General features: G+C 38.8%; 1 protein-coding gene across 9 annotated transcripts in view; it reads right to left on the bottom strand.

Annotated features, from left to right (window-relative positions):
* PROM1 (prominin 1) overlaps nucleotides 1-13,778 on the bottom strand; it is a 72,429-nt gene that overhangs the window by 38,847 nt on the left and 19,804 nt on the right. For 6 of the 9 annotated variants that reach the window (XM_067530300.1, XM_067530301.1, XM_067530306.1 and 3 more), the window contains exons 3-4: nucleotides 4,446-4,504; nucleotides 1,376-1,402 (exon numbers count right to left, since the gene is read on the bottom strand). In XM_067530300.1, the coding sequence (XP_067386401.1) occupies nucleotides 1,376-1,402; nucleotides 4,446-4,504 (86 nt within the window). The remainder of the gene's footprint in view (nucleotides 1-1,375; nucleotides 1,403-4,445; nucleotides 4,505-13,778) is intronic. The other 3 variants (XM_067530303.1, XM_067530307.1, XM_067530302.1) reach the window with 1 other exon arrangement.

Genomic DNA, 13,778 nt, shown 5'->3' with positions numbered 1-13,778 from the left:
TGGGACCCTCCCAGAGAGGCTAACCACAGGTTTTTCTGTGCTGTGTAGACATACCCTAAAGTAGTGGCTCTCAACCTTTTTGGGTTCAGGATCCATTTGTAAATGTTTATGTCCTATTGTGACCCAGTAAATAGTTGGGGGGGGGGGGGGGGTGACGGTCCTAGGGTGGTTTCAGTTGGGTCCTGTGTCCCGGGGGAGTTGGGTCCTGCCTGGCATTCACCCCACAGTGGTGGCTCCCGCAGCTCCTGTGCTGTGAGGCGTGGCTCTCTGCTCCTGGCTTTGCAATCTCGGGGGTTGCAGCGCTGCTCAGGTTTAGACCCATGTCCCGTGTCCCCCCCGCCCCCCAGGTCCAAACTGGTGTAAAGGGAGTTGTGACCTGGCTTATGGGGTTGCAGTGCCACTCACTCAGATTTGGCCTACCCAGACTCCTGTCATTATGATGGTTGGGCCAAACCTGAGTGGTGCTGGGACTCCAGAGGTTGCAGTGCCTGAAGCATGGAGGTGAGCCCAGCCAGCCCAGTGGGACACAAGCCATAGGAGCTGCCATGAACCCCTTTGAAACATTCTGACAACCCAATTTTGGGTCCTGAGCCATGGGTTGAGATACCCTGCCCTAAAAGACTATTAAAGTCACTTGGAGAAGTCTGTGTGTTAAGGGTACTATAATTATACAGAATATATATATTATATACTATATTTATTACGCTTACTACTTTGGCGCATCCTCTACTTCTTGTATACAATCTGTAAGCAGTAGTATCTTGGCAGTAACAAGATGGAATACATGTTGGATATTTTCACCCAATACAAGTTATAAGTCAATTTTTCACTAGTTATCCATCATCATGCTTCAGTTCTAGTCATACTGAACCTTTCTCCAATCTCCCCAGTTCTTGAACAAAAATTGCTCCAAATACAGTGTCAATAGTAACCCATTACCATTAACATGTTTGTAATCTCTGACCTAACTGCCAATCCTAGGATAAACCCTAGGAGATTAGTGATGGTTTAGAATGGCTACTCCTGATTTGTGAAAAAAAACAACTAATGTTTTGGAAAATAATTTTGATTGGATTTTAGAAGTGAAATACTTAGTCAAAATTTGTTTAAAAGAAAATCAGAAAAGATTACAAAGTAACTAAAAATGAATAGAAATATGTTTTAGTGGGTTACTTGAACAATCTGGAATGTAACTAAATCAAAAGTGGTTTAAATGACAAACATCAACACCTCCATTTAGAATGACATGACAAATAGCAGTGCATGTTTTAATAGAAGTAATGGATATAGTCACTGCTGCTTTGAAAAAAACAAAACAAAACACCTGACAAAGGCACAGAGCACATCTACCAGATACAATGGAAGTCATGATTACCTGAAGAGTCAGGACAACATTTTCTGGCTGCGGAAGTCAAAGAAGATGGAGAATGCGTATAATGCACAGGCAGCATGCACAAAAACAAATCATGTGAGTAATGAATAATTAACCATAACTGAAACAATTAAAATACCCAAAATAAAAAAATAAAAGCCAGTAAAATAAAAATTTTATAGAAGCAGTAAATAGTTAAGCCAAGTTAATTATTTAAAGAAAATATATCATGTAGTAGAGGATTTCTGATTGCCTTGGTAAGTTAAAAGGATTCAGGATTTCTTTATCTACCACCATAAATAGCTCTCAATCTTAAAGTGAAAACAGACCAGTCATTTTTGTATGGACCATCAGTTATTTATATTTCCCAAGACATTTCAGAGAAGAGAAGAGGAGGCTCAGTTATTGTGTTAGTTTGCAATTTCTCAAAGAATTCCAGCTATCAGAGCTGTTCCTCTATTATTTTTGAAGTTACTAATTGTTTTGCCACCAGGAGAAGCAGTTCCAATAGCAGTTTTCGTGCCCTGGCACATTATATCGAAATTGATCTGCACTTTAAAAGTTTGTGGGAAACTTAAAATCTACAAGAGTGGAAAGGGGTACGGAGAAGAGGGGACAGAAGGGGGACATCTATTTTAACAGGTTCATAAGGGTTTCTGCTTCCCCATTTGCCTTTTGAGAAAATGGGAAAAAAATTCAGTCACAGGAGTTTAAGAAGCTACTCTTTCATCTTATTTTCAGAGTTTATGCATTGATTAAACACAATTTCTTAAACGTTAAATGTTTTTCTGCATCTTCATATGGCAATTCACACCTCATAGTTTTTCCTTATAAGTTAGTAAATAAAAGCAACACATCAGTTGTGAATTGCTATACTGAAAGTGCAGAAGTCACTGAAAAGAAAACATTTCCAAACCATCCAAAGACTTGAAAAATTCCTGACCCTATACTTAATCATTTTGCATCATAAATGTCAGTTCATTGAAACAGAAACTTTATAGCAATGTCCAGATTTGATGGGAGAGTTCTCAAATTGAGAGAAACACCTACCTCAGAATAAGCAACAGCTGAGCATTTAGGGCACACACCTGAAATGTGGGAGACCCAAGTTCAAGTCCCTACCCTTCATTCTTCCACATTCCACCCGAATGCCCTAACCACCAAGTTATACTGGCCAATCAGGGGAGGGTGTGTGTCTGGTTTTCATGAGAAAAAAAAAATTCAAAAATCTGTTTCATCACATTATGGAACATGAACATTTTCAAAATCTCAAAAACTTTTGTGGGACGTGAAAGCAGTTTCCTGCTCCAGCTCCAATTAAGATGCCCATAAACCCAAATTGAGAGATATGAATATTTATTATATGTACCTCCAGAAACTCTTACAGGAAATGTCATCCAATTTTAGCTACAATTTGTCTAGGGTGGTAAAAGCACTGGATATATTTTAATTTAAAAAATTGTATTCTCTGTTGTAAATGAGTACCAAAATCTGATTTTGAAAGTTAAAAGCAAACTCATCTGTCTCACAAAAAACCCTAAACATCATGGCAGCATGATCAGTTGGGTAACTATGGGGACATAACTGTAGCTCCAGTCAATTTTTGGTTTATCCTAGCAGAAGGTAATTTACATTCTAAAATACCTGAAGTAGCCGAGGAGGGTGCAAGGACAACCACTTTAAAAATGAGTTTGTTAGGTGGACTTACTATACAGGATTACAGCTGACAATGGTTTCCAGTTTCTTGTGAATTCTATCCCAGTTTCTGAAGTAGTAGGAAGTGATGTCATCAACTATCTAAAGGCCTTGCTCAAAGGGGTCTGTCAGTCCATGAAATCCAGCCCTTCAGCTTCCTTATATGTATGCATGGTATTTTGGTTGGCCCTGCAGCCTGTAATGCTTCATCACCACAAAACCTCACAAAAGAATTTGTGAGATTGAGAGGAACTTGGTCCAGCCTTAAGACAAGTTCCAAGCATCTGGATACTATGCAAAAGATATCAGGCTATTGGAGTAAGAGGCTCAGTATCAGAAAGGCCTCAGGGCAGCAGGCATGAGTCTAATGACCAGATTCATTTTCCTGAGCACATACAGTACCATCCACAGCATGCTACAGGAACCTATAACCTAGAAGATGGTACAAAGTATCATGTCACCAATTTGGGCCCACTTAAGGTCCTTACTGCACGAATTTAACCCACCACAGTGCTTGAACCATGGCCCACTGTGCTTGAGTATGGCCCAAAGAAACGAATTAGTAGCACATCAAAATTGGGTTGTATCCAGTTGTTGCTGGATACCTTGAGAATGCACACTATTTTAGGGTAACCATGTCCTAGGGAGAAGGTAAGGAAAACATGTTTCTGTATCACTTTAAATGAAAATATGGATCAGTGGAATTTGGAAACTCAGCTGTCTGGGGTTACTAAGTGGAAGCAGCCTAGGAACTGAGCAATTTTGGATAAAAGCAAATACTTTTGCTTAACACAAACACAGAACTTAGTGTCTGTGTGACAGATACAGTCACATTATTATAGCTGGAGTGCTAGTGAAAACTGCTGCTAAGATAAAAGAGGGTTTAAAATCGCCTGAGTAATTCTAAGTCAGTTTTTGGATCTCCCATGACATCAAAAATACAACAAATAGAAAAAGACAAATGTAAAACATACTTTGTAATAAATATTACATGCAATCATTGTGTATCCTAAAAAATAAGCATTATTATAGGATTAAAAATGATTCTATTATGTGAAGACCTGCAGGAATTCCTTGTTCATAACTAGTAAAAATCTCCCCTTTTTTCCCCATAAACATTCTGGCTTCAAATATTTGTTTTGCAAAAGGGTTAGATACATTTCATGAATGCTTTTTTTTACAAAAATTTTCTTAGCATTTTTCAAAAAAGATTTTTACATGGTATTTTATTTGAAATCATGAAAATAGTTATTGTCAGATGTCAATCATATATCCAATTGTTGTTAGTGTAAATTATTCTTCTTTAAGGAAGAAAGCTTTAATGTTTCAACTATATGATAAATACAAACACTTCCATTACCATGTGTAGACAAATTACCTTTTGATAATCACCCTGCGCATTTCCAAACTTCTGCTGTGCTAGCTTTTTGATGAGATCTGAAAATAAGGAAGAATATTCCAGAATTTTAGATAACAAATTAGAAAATGTTAGTAAATTATATTGCTGGTTAGATGGGATGAAACTGAGAAGGGAAGATGACAGACAAATGTACCCAAGTTTCTATAACTATGGTAGAATACTACATTTTTAAAGTCACTTGTACATTTTATGAGAATGTTGAAAAGATAACTAAGTTAATGAGCTCATACTGAAAAGCAGTGAAGTTGTATTTCTGAGGAGATTTCATGTACCGTAGGAGTTAGTGAAATGATAATTGGATACTAGATTACCTACTAGGCATATTGATTTCAGAGTTTATGCCAGGTCTACCATATCTTTGTTGGAAGAAACCACCTACTCAGCAATTAATTTTTTTTATCGTAACAATCCTCTGAAGTGTATATAATATATATACCCTGGAACTGTATAACTGGTGCTCAAATGTTCCTGTGTGGATATTCAGTGTAACTGGGGGGGGAAAAAGGAGAGAAGAGTGTGCCGGGGTGGGATCACTGCACTTGCAAACTTGCTGAAGGGAAGAAGGCCCCCAGATTTCCACTACTGCCCCCACTTTTCTACATCTCAAGCAAACAGTGCTCCATCTGGAGCCAGTAGATGTCATACCAGAGCTGACTCCAGAACTTTTCCAACCCAACATTACCAGTTTAAACCCAGAGCAGACGGCAGTGACTGATTATAGTTAATTGATGGCCATTCAATAGCCTACGTGAAGTAGAGTTGGGGGAGTTAATCCAATTCCTAGTGACCATGTGGCAATGTATTGATTTTGGCACATTTTGAAGGCTAAGGTCTCTTGGAAACTAATATTCTCACCCTTATCATTGGTCCCTCCAGGTCAGACAGATAAAAGAAAGATTGCATTGTATTATCTGTGTTGCTTCTATTCTGTAGTTCAAGAAGGGACTTCAGAGCTCAGACCTCTTAATCCATCACTTTTTGAAAACAAAAACAAAATTAACTAAAAAAAAAGTCACTAAAAATGTGTTTTTAGAGGTGCTGTAATGTGCTGAGTGAGTTAGGAGGGGTTCCTGTGGCCTCCACTTCCTCTCCAGTTTTTACAGCAAAAATCCTGGGGGTGGAAGGAGGGAAACAAAAAACAAAAAAACCCAAACAAAAAAAATCCAAAACAAACCTTCACTGGCTCCTACAAAATAAGAAATCTAAAAGCAGAGGAATATATATACCTGCTTGATTTATGGGGAAAAATGAAATGAATGTTACTCACAGAAAACTGCTTCAACACAAGCAATGAGCAAGGTAGCAATGGCTGTTTCTAGCACACCAAGGTAGATGTACCAAGTGAGGAAACTGCAACTACCATTTATTTATATGGACGAGCCTTCCCCTTATACAAGGTACAATCAAGATCTCGCACAAGATCAGAAAAGCTCTCTGAATACAACAAAGGTTTCTTGGGAATAACCAATAATGGGAGATGCAGGCTTTTCACAAGGACTATCTGATCTTGTATTCTGAACACAGAGAAGTTTGGGCCTAAAAAAGTTGTTACACTCTACAGGAAAACACACAAATAGCATGGTTTTTTATACTTGCAACAAAAAAGTCTCAAGCAAGCAATGGCTGTGCTACTTGTAACTGAAAAATTACATTTTTTAAAACGTATGTTGAAACTAACAAAGGTCACTGGATTGAATAACAGATAAGAACCCCGCTTAAGGCTAATGCTTTTACATCAGCAGCTAATAAAATACTACCAGAACTTAACTCAAGGGAACCTCATAGTAGAGCTGATCAAAAATTTCCCAGTGGAACAGTTTTCCATTGGAAAATGCTGAATTAACTCTAAAAATGTTGATTAAAAAAAAAATAACTGAAGCCCTTTTGACATTTGTATTATATAACAGTACATAATATAAAAGTGAAAACAAAAGACCTTATCAAACTGCATCTTGATATTTCTGACACAAAATATTTCAGAATTTTCATTTTGTCTGAAATTTCAACTTTTTGTTCCAATTTGGAATGATAGGGGATTTCAAAACACTGGAATAGCCTGTGGAATGGAAATTAAGTTTCACAACCAGGGTAACTTTGTAGGCACTTTTACCTTTTGGAATAAGGAATTAAATATAGAAATTAGCCAAAAGCTATATGTTTAAAGAAAAATACAAAATAAAAAGAATAGAGAAGAGTCAACTAACTTATTTCTTATTTTAATGAATTTGAAAAGGTTCTGAATTTGTGGTTCTGAATCAGATGTTTTATTCAGAGCTAGACACAAGCTCTTCATTGCTACTTAGAGCTGTCAGTCAAGATTGATGGAACTAATCAGAATATACCATGAAAAACAGATGGAGCGAGTACAGTTTTTCAAACTGTATGAATTATTGCATACACTCCAAAACAGGCCCAACAGAACCAAATTATCTTTAACCTTATGATGATCAAGATTAATGTATGACTAATTGCTAACTAGTACATATTAATATGTCCCTTTAATGAATCAGACAAACTAGACATTAAATACGGTCTGAAGTTCAGATTTCACTCCATGTGTTGAGCTATTCATCAAACAATGCAACAGCTACTTTACTGCTTCCCCTCCCTCTCCTCCCCTTCCTAGAAACCTGGTCACCTTTGCATTCACTGCATATGAAGGTTTCCAGATGTGGCACAGACTACTCAGCCTCTCTGATCAGGTGTCAGGCATTTGTGCAAACAATTAGCTATCAGTCTAGGATTCTTCCCATTTAACTTAATATTTTAGAAGTTCTGGATATCAACAGTAGTAACATCAGTCATAATGAACTCTGATATTAAATGTAGAAGTTAATAAACATTATATTAAGTGTGAGTTCAGGAGCAATAGCATCACTTTTCGACAACTTAGTCCTCCCAGGTAACCAATCTTCTTTCTACAGTTTACACTATAGACTTCCACAGAGTAAAACCTGAGGATTCCACAAACTTGATTGAACATATGTATCGAGTCCAATTCTTATTTCCAAAATAAAACTAACAGGAAGGCATTGTGAAAAGCATGATGACCTCTATTTACAAATTAACTGGATTAGTTTTTAAGTCTATGACTGAGCAGATGTCTGCATTGTTTCATATGACCAGTAATCCATCCACAGAACATGTTTTATCACTGAGGTTAAAGAGCTTTACTTTATAAGGCTCACTTACAATACTAATTATGTTAATGCTTTCCTCTGTCTCTTTCCTGCATTTCACACACATGCAAGATGCCATCTGCCCTAACAGACAGAACTATTGACTTATTACGCTACCATCTTACTGACACTAGCACCTTCTTGTAGAGCTTCATATAAACACTGCTTTCCACGTGGTTTGAGTGTTGTATAGATGTTTCTAGGTACATCTGTTCAAAGTTGTAATACTCAGATTGTAAAGTTTGATTCTTTGCATTATTCAACAGAAAAGGATGGCAAAAGAGAATAGAGGCTTAGCAATAAACTGTCTGGATATTAAGTACCAGCACAACAAACTGGAAAACAATTCCACTGCCAGGAAAGTTTTACAGGACTAGGTGACAGAAAAAAAAAATGGTGAGACAATACAATTGGTAGGGGTCTATTTAAATTGCAGAGATACCACACTTTTTTCATGGGTTGGTCACAGCATAAATAGAAAATTTCACAGATGTCCATGAAATTTACCATTTATACCGTGACCAACCCATGAAGAGTGTGATTTCTCCACAGTGTTCTCAAACTGGGGCCCCCACCCAAAAGGGGGTTACAAGCCTATTAGAGGGTTGTGGTATTGCCACCCTTATTTCTCCACTGCTGCTGGGGCAGCGCTGTCTGAAGTGGGGTGATGGGAGAGTGGCGGCTCCTGCCCGAGTACCCCAATGTGAAGGGAGCACCGCTGCCAGCAGCAGCAGAGAAATAAGGGTGGCATGGTATGTATTACCCTTACTTCTGTGCTACTGCTGGCCGCAGCACTGCTTTCATAGCTGAGAGCCCGGCCAGCAGCCGCTGCTCTCTGCTCTGCCTTCAGAGCAGCCAAAGACCATATTTCACGGTCCATGACGTGATTTTCATGGTTGTGAATATGGTAGATCCCTAATGATTGGGGATAGTATTTTTGTTCTTAGGCCTACAGGAGGAGCATTTTTTAAAAAATGAATTACTTTGGGCCAAATTCAGTCCTGGTGTCATTCCGGTAAAGTCTATGAAGTTACAACAGAAATGCATTTGCCCCATTATGCTTAATACAGAATATTAGGCCCTTATTCTACAAAGTAATTAAGTACATGCCTAAATTTAATCAAGTGAGTAGCACCTTTGACTTCAATGGGGCTATTTACATAGAATATTAGAGTTGGAAGGAACTTCAGGAGGTCATCTAGTCCAACCCCCTGCTCAAAGCAGGACTAAGTACCTTGCTGACTCTGGGACTCTAAGACAATGATGGAAAACTACATCATGAAAAAGTTGTTCGCTCTCACTCCAACACACGTCCTGGTATTTCACAGTTCAACTAAAGTCAATAGGATTACTCATATGCTTAAAGTTAAGCATATGTTTAAGTGCTTTTCTGGATTGGTGTCAATGTGATTATATCTAGTGTTAAAAATAAGCAATTTCACAACACTTGGAAAATGTAGCTATTAGCGTGAAATGATGTGTTGCTGCTGCTTCAAACTCACTGTTTCTTTTAAAGCATAACTTGTAAGTGTCTGGCCCAAGTTTTAACACACACTTGCAGGGTTAGTCAATGTACTGTGCTAAGCATGAAACTTACTGGAGATAGCAACAAGTCTTTTGTGATTTCACAGAAAATCTAACTGGAAGTTCAGTTTTGTCATCTATTAAAGTCTGTTTTGACTTTATGGGACTGATCCAAAGCCAACTGAAGTCAGCTGGAATCTCTCCATTGACTTCAGTAGGAGTGGGATCTGACCCTGAGTGAAGAGGCCCATTCAGTCTGCAATCTAGGTTACTACTCCTTGTTGCCACATCATGGCCAGACAGTTTTGCTCCCTGGCCAACTGCTTGGTTTTCAGCACCCAGCCTAACTCTTTATTCCAGCATCCCCAATCAGATCTAGTTTTCTGCTACCTCATGGACAGACAACTGGTGGCAGGGGCAATGGCAGAAGGACCCAGCACACCAGCTGCTACAGAGCTAGCAGAGTGGGACTGGTCCCTTCTGCCTTTCTTACCCCAGGGAATCCTCACCCTCCCCAAGAACAAGGAGCAAGCCTGAAAGATTCAGCCCCCTTCCAAGGCAGACTACCAGGCAGGCAGTCCATCCAACATGGCAAGTACCAGAGCTGAGGCAGGGATCCAGACAGGGACCAAGCGTTCCCTCTTTCCTCTCAGCTTAATGTTCCTTGTAGCCTTCTGGCCTGTGCATGAAGAATCAACATTCCAGTAGGGGGTTACATGGCCAAGCCTATTCCTCCCCATGCTCAAAACTCCAGTGGTTAGGGACTCCAGGGCAGGTAATAGGGCGTACTCCTATTATCACAGGCTCTCCTTTAGGCAGACTAAGATGATGGAATTAGGGGCCTTTCTTGAAGTAGTCCCCTCCCTTTATATTTTGGCAAGGTATCTTTCCATGCAGTTACTAGCTTCATTTTCAAGGTTAACTAGTTTCCTTAGCAACCAGGTCATTCTGTTACCAATCTTTTGTCCCTCCCCCCAAAGAACTATGACACGCCTTACTTAAGTGTAATCTGGGCATTACATTTCTCCTGCACAGAAGAACCTAGAAGTTTTGAAAGTCAGACGTGCTATCTGTACCGCTCAAAGGTACAAAAAAAGGAGGAAAAGCCGCCTGTTCAGTCACAGTGAAGCAGCAGTTCACCTACATGAAATAATTACTTAATAGCAAGATATACAAGCCTTGTGTGTCAGAGCACGTACCCTTGGTGACATAATCACAACTTGGACAGAAAAGGAAAAAACGTGGCAAATCATTCCTCACTATCAAAGGACGCTACAAAACTGATGTCTGCAGACATAACTTTTGGGTACATGTCCTGAAAGGCTGAAATCCAAGACCACACCTCCTAGTTCTCCCTCAGGAAGAATGTCCAAGGTTATCCAAGGGTACCAACAGACAGCACAGTTTGTAATTTGTTGAGCTTCTTGCAGAAAAGGAAGAGGTTCATCCTGCTTAGTAAATTGCCATTCCGTGAAGGAGAGGAGCCTACCAGCATGGAAGCCGCACTTGACTACTCTGTATAGCTGGTTCCTCTAGTAATGTGTTTCAGAGTTCTCAGTTCTGAATTAGCAACTGAGGGCAAGGAAGCTTTGACTGAAACTAAATAAGTGAGGGCTGCTGGAAGGGTGGCTCTAATGGGCATAAAAAAAAAAAAAATCAGCAGTTAGCCAGTTGACACTTGCAAATAGCCTTATAACTTTTCATATTCACATATTTAAAATGCTGTTAAATAATAAACTCATGCAAGTTGTAGGAAAACATGCCTCCTGTGCCACAACAATTAGAATGTTTAATAGGAAAACACACACAAAAACAACATTGTGCTGCCCTAGGGGATCCTGGAAACTCCCACAAACATCACCAAATGGATCCAATGCTCAGTGGAGTTTATTTGTATTAAGGATGGGAACTCACAATTGCCAGATTTTAAACCCACTCAAACACTGTTAGTTCACCACAGAATGGAGCTACTAAAATTTCAAGGATTTCTTCCTTTCTACTCACTCAACTGAACAACTATCTCCTGACTCCCAGACTGCCGCTGCCCCTCCTCTCCATATCTACCATCCAGTCTCACTCCCTATTCTTCACCACCAGGAGTAGAGAGTGATGGCAAGAGACCCACTTTCTTGCTACTGCTCCATCAGAGGTATCCCCAAGTCCCAAAATGTGGCTATCTTTTACAGTAGACGCAACACGTAAAATGAACCACAGGATAAGTGTAAGGTAAGTGCTTATAAAACACAGCAAGCTTCCACAGTGTTGTACTGCTATCTTTGTAGCAGAATAAGAGCAGAGTTGTCAAAAGAGTATAGGAATATCAGGAGCACAGCTGGGCTGGGGGGAAAATGGGATTGAGATGCAGTGTGGAACAGAAGATGGGAAAACCAGCAACTTTGTGTGATAGGGATCTGTGTGAATGCTATTAGGAGGGAGAACATTATCAGAGAGAGTGGGCAGAATAGGTTTTCAGTTGCAAAAGGCAATGCAATTCATAGGAATGTTGAGATGTGATACAGGAAGAGTAGCTGGATGAATGAGCAGCAGTAATGGGGACATACAATTTAATAGATCCCTCTTCTCATGAGCAAATCCCATTGGGCCCCTGAAGAGACAAAATATAATTTATTAGCCAGTAGACACACTCCTGTTCAATGAACATTTAACTACACTCAAATGATCTATCTACATAATAATCCACACAGACAAACATTTTTTTAAAAAAAGCATAGCCAGAAAGCAAATCATTCAAAAAACAAAAGCCATTATGTTGATTGTCAGGGTAATGGGGACACATGGAATAAAAGGTTTTTCCTTTGAAAATAACCTTTTCAGGGATGTGGTGATTTTCTTCACTACATAGAAAATTCTGATTTGTTACGAATTTGTAACAAGAATCAAAAGAAGTTGCCTTCAGAGAAATCTTTGCTCAGAAATCTGCAATAAATTTGCATACATAATACAAACACTGTTGAGTCGGATGCACTTGAAAGAGTAATCTATACAGAAATTACATTCAATCATTTTTAGTAAGACATTTTAAACTTAAACTAAACCATATTGTTTGCAGCACTAATTATTGATCACTGTATATTTTGTCTGGCTATCTGAAATTTTCTCTAGGCCACCATCTGGTAGGGATTTACAACAGATTAAGGGCAAGGGTTCAACTCAGGATGCTGTACAGGATTGCCTGTTTTAACCTGCTGCAGTCTCTGAACTTGTTGGTATTTCATGATTCACATGTCCAAGGTGTACTGGACTAGTTCTTTAAAACATTTAAAGAGATTATTTTTAAACATATGTATAACACAGGTTGTTTCACCTTAAGTGTCAGATTTCCAGCTTCCCCCTATCCTCTCAAAAAATGTTCCAGTACATTGTAAGTAAACTGAGAACAGGAGGGAGTTGTGCTTTCATACTCTAACTTGTACCTATGGCAACGTGAATGCAGATAATTGGAAGTGACACAGCAGAGCCCTACTAGTATTGGTTTTTAATTACTTCAAACAGTTGCCTTTTTGGCAACCACGTTATGATCTCAGAATTCCTCCCCTGTATTTGCTATTTCTCTGCAAGGGACAGTATACTCCATATAAAGCTGAACCAATAAACACGCTATGGTTGCAGAAGTACCATAAGTCACAGCTTGACTGAGCTCAAATGAAATCTATTTAATATTTTTAAATAAAATTTGAATTATGCTGTGCCTTCCACCCCACCCCAAACACAACAGGGACAAAATGCTTTTTCCTTATGAAACCAGAATACTATACATAGATCCAATTGGAAAGTCAGAGTTGTATTTTAATGTGAGTTGTTTAATGAGATACACACACAGTCTGTAGCAGATATCACTGAGGCAACCTCTCAAAATCAGAAGGTTTATAAGAGGCTCAGCTGAGACTTTTGAAAGAAGAAAAAAAAAAAAAAATTCCAGTACAGAAAAAGTTTCCAGGATTTCTGTTATGGGGCGAGCAAGGGAAGATTAATAAATATAGAATCCAATTACTCAGTTTGATTAAATCTCCTGGAGTTTTATGTTGGAGAATGTTTGGCCTGACAGCTTTGAGGGGACCACATGAACATCGCTCCTTAAAATCATTTGTACTGCAAAGGAAAGCTAATAGCTATTTTTAACCCCTGGGTTCTATCCCTTTAAGCCTGCCACCACACTCTGATCCTAGGATTCCACAGCTACTGCTGTCCTTCATCTAAAACTCTATTTACCTGAAGAGTTGAGTTTTGCCAACTGTATTAGTTGTTGAAACGTGTGACTGCTTACTTATATTCTGGAGACTTCTTGAATTGGGAAAAGAAGTCAATGCTACTTCACAGTAGTCTGACTAGTGTTTATTCCAAATAGAACAAACAAAGCAACTACAGCCTATTTTAGCTACTAAGAACTGGAAGCAATTTACAAATGGCTTAAATATACCTGAAAATGTTTGGCATTTGAGTCCCAGACTTCAGAAGAATATTTTAAATATTTGAGTTCTCAAGAGGAGATTAAGTGGAGAATGTTTCTCTCTGTGAAGAATAGTTAATTGCTACTTTCCACATCTATAGTGTCATCTAATATGCAGAG

Source organism: Emydura macquarii, unplaced genomic scaffold, assembly GCF_026122565.2.
Source record: "Emydura macquarii macquarii isolate MOO-44397 ecotype Brisbane River unplaced genomic scaffold, CSIRO-AGI_Emac_v2 contig_3062, whole genome shotgun sequence".
Classification (NCBI taxonomy): Eukaryota; Metazoa; Chordata; order Testudines; family Chelidae; genus Emydura; species Emydura macquarii.
This window is presented reverse-complemented; position numbering and strand designations above follow the sequence as displayed.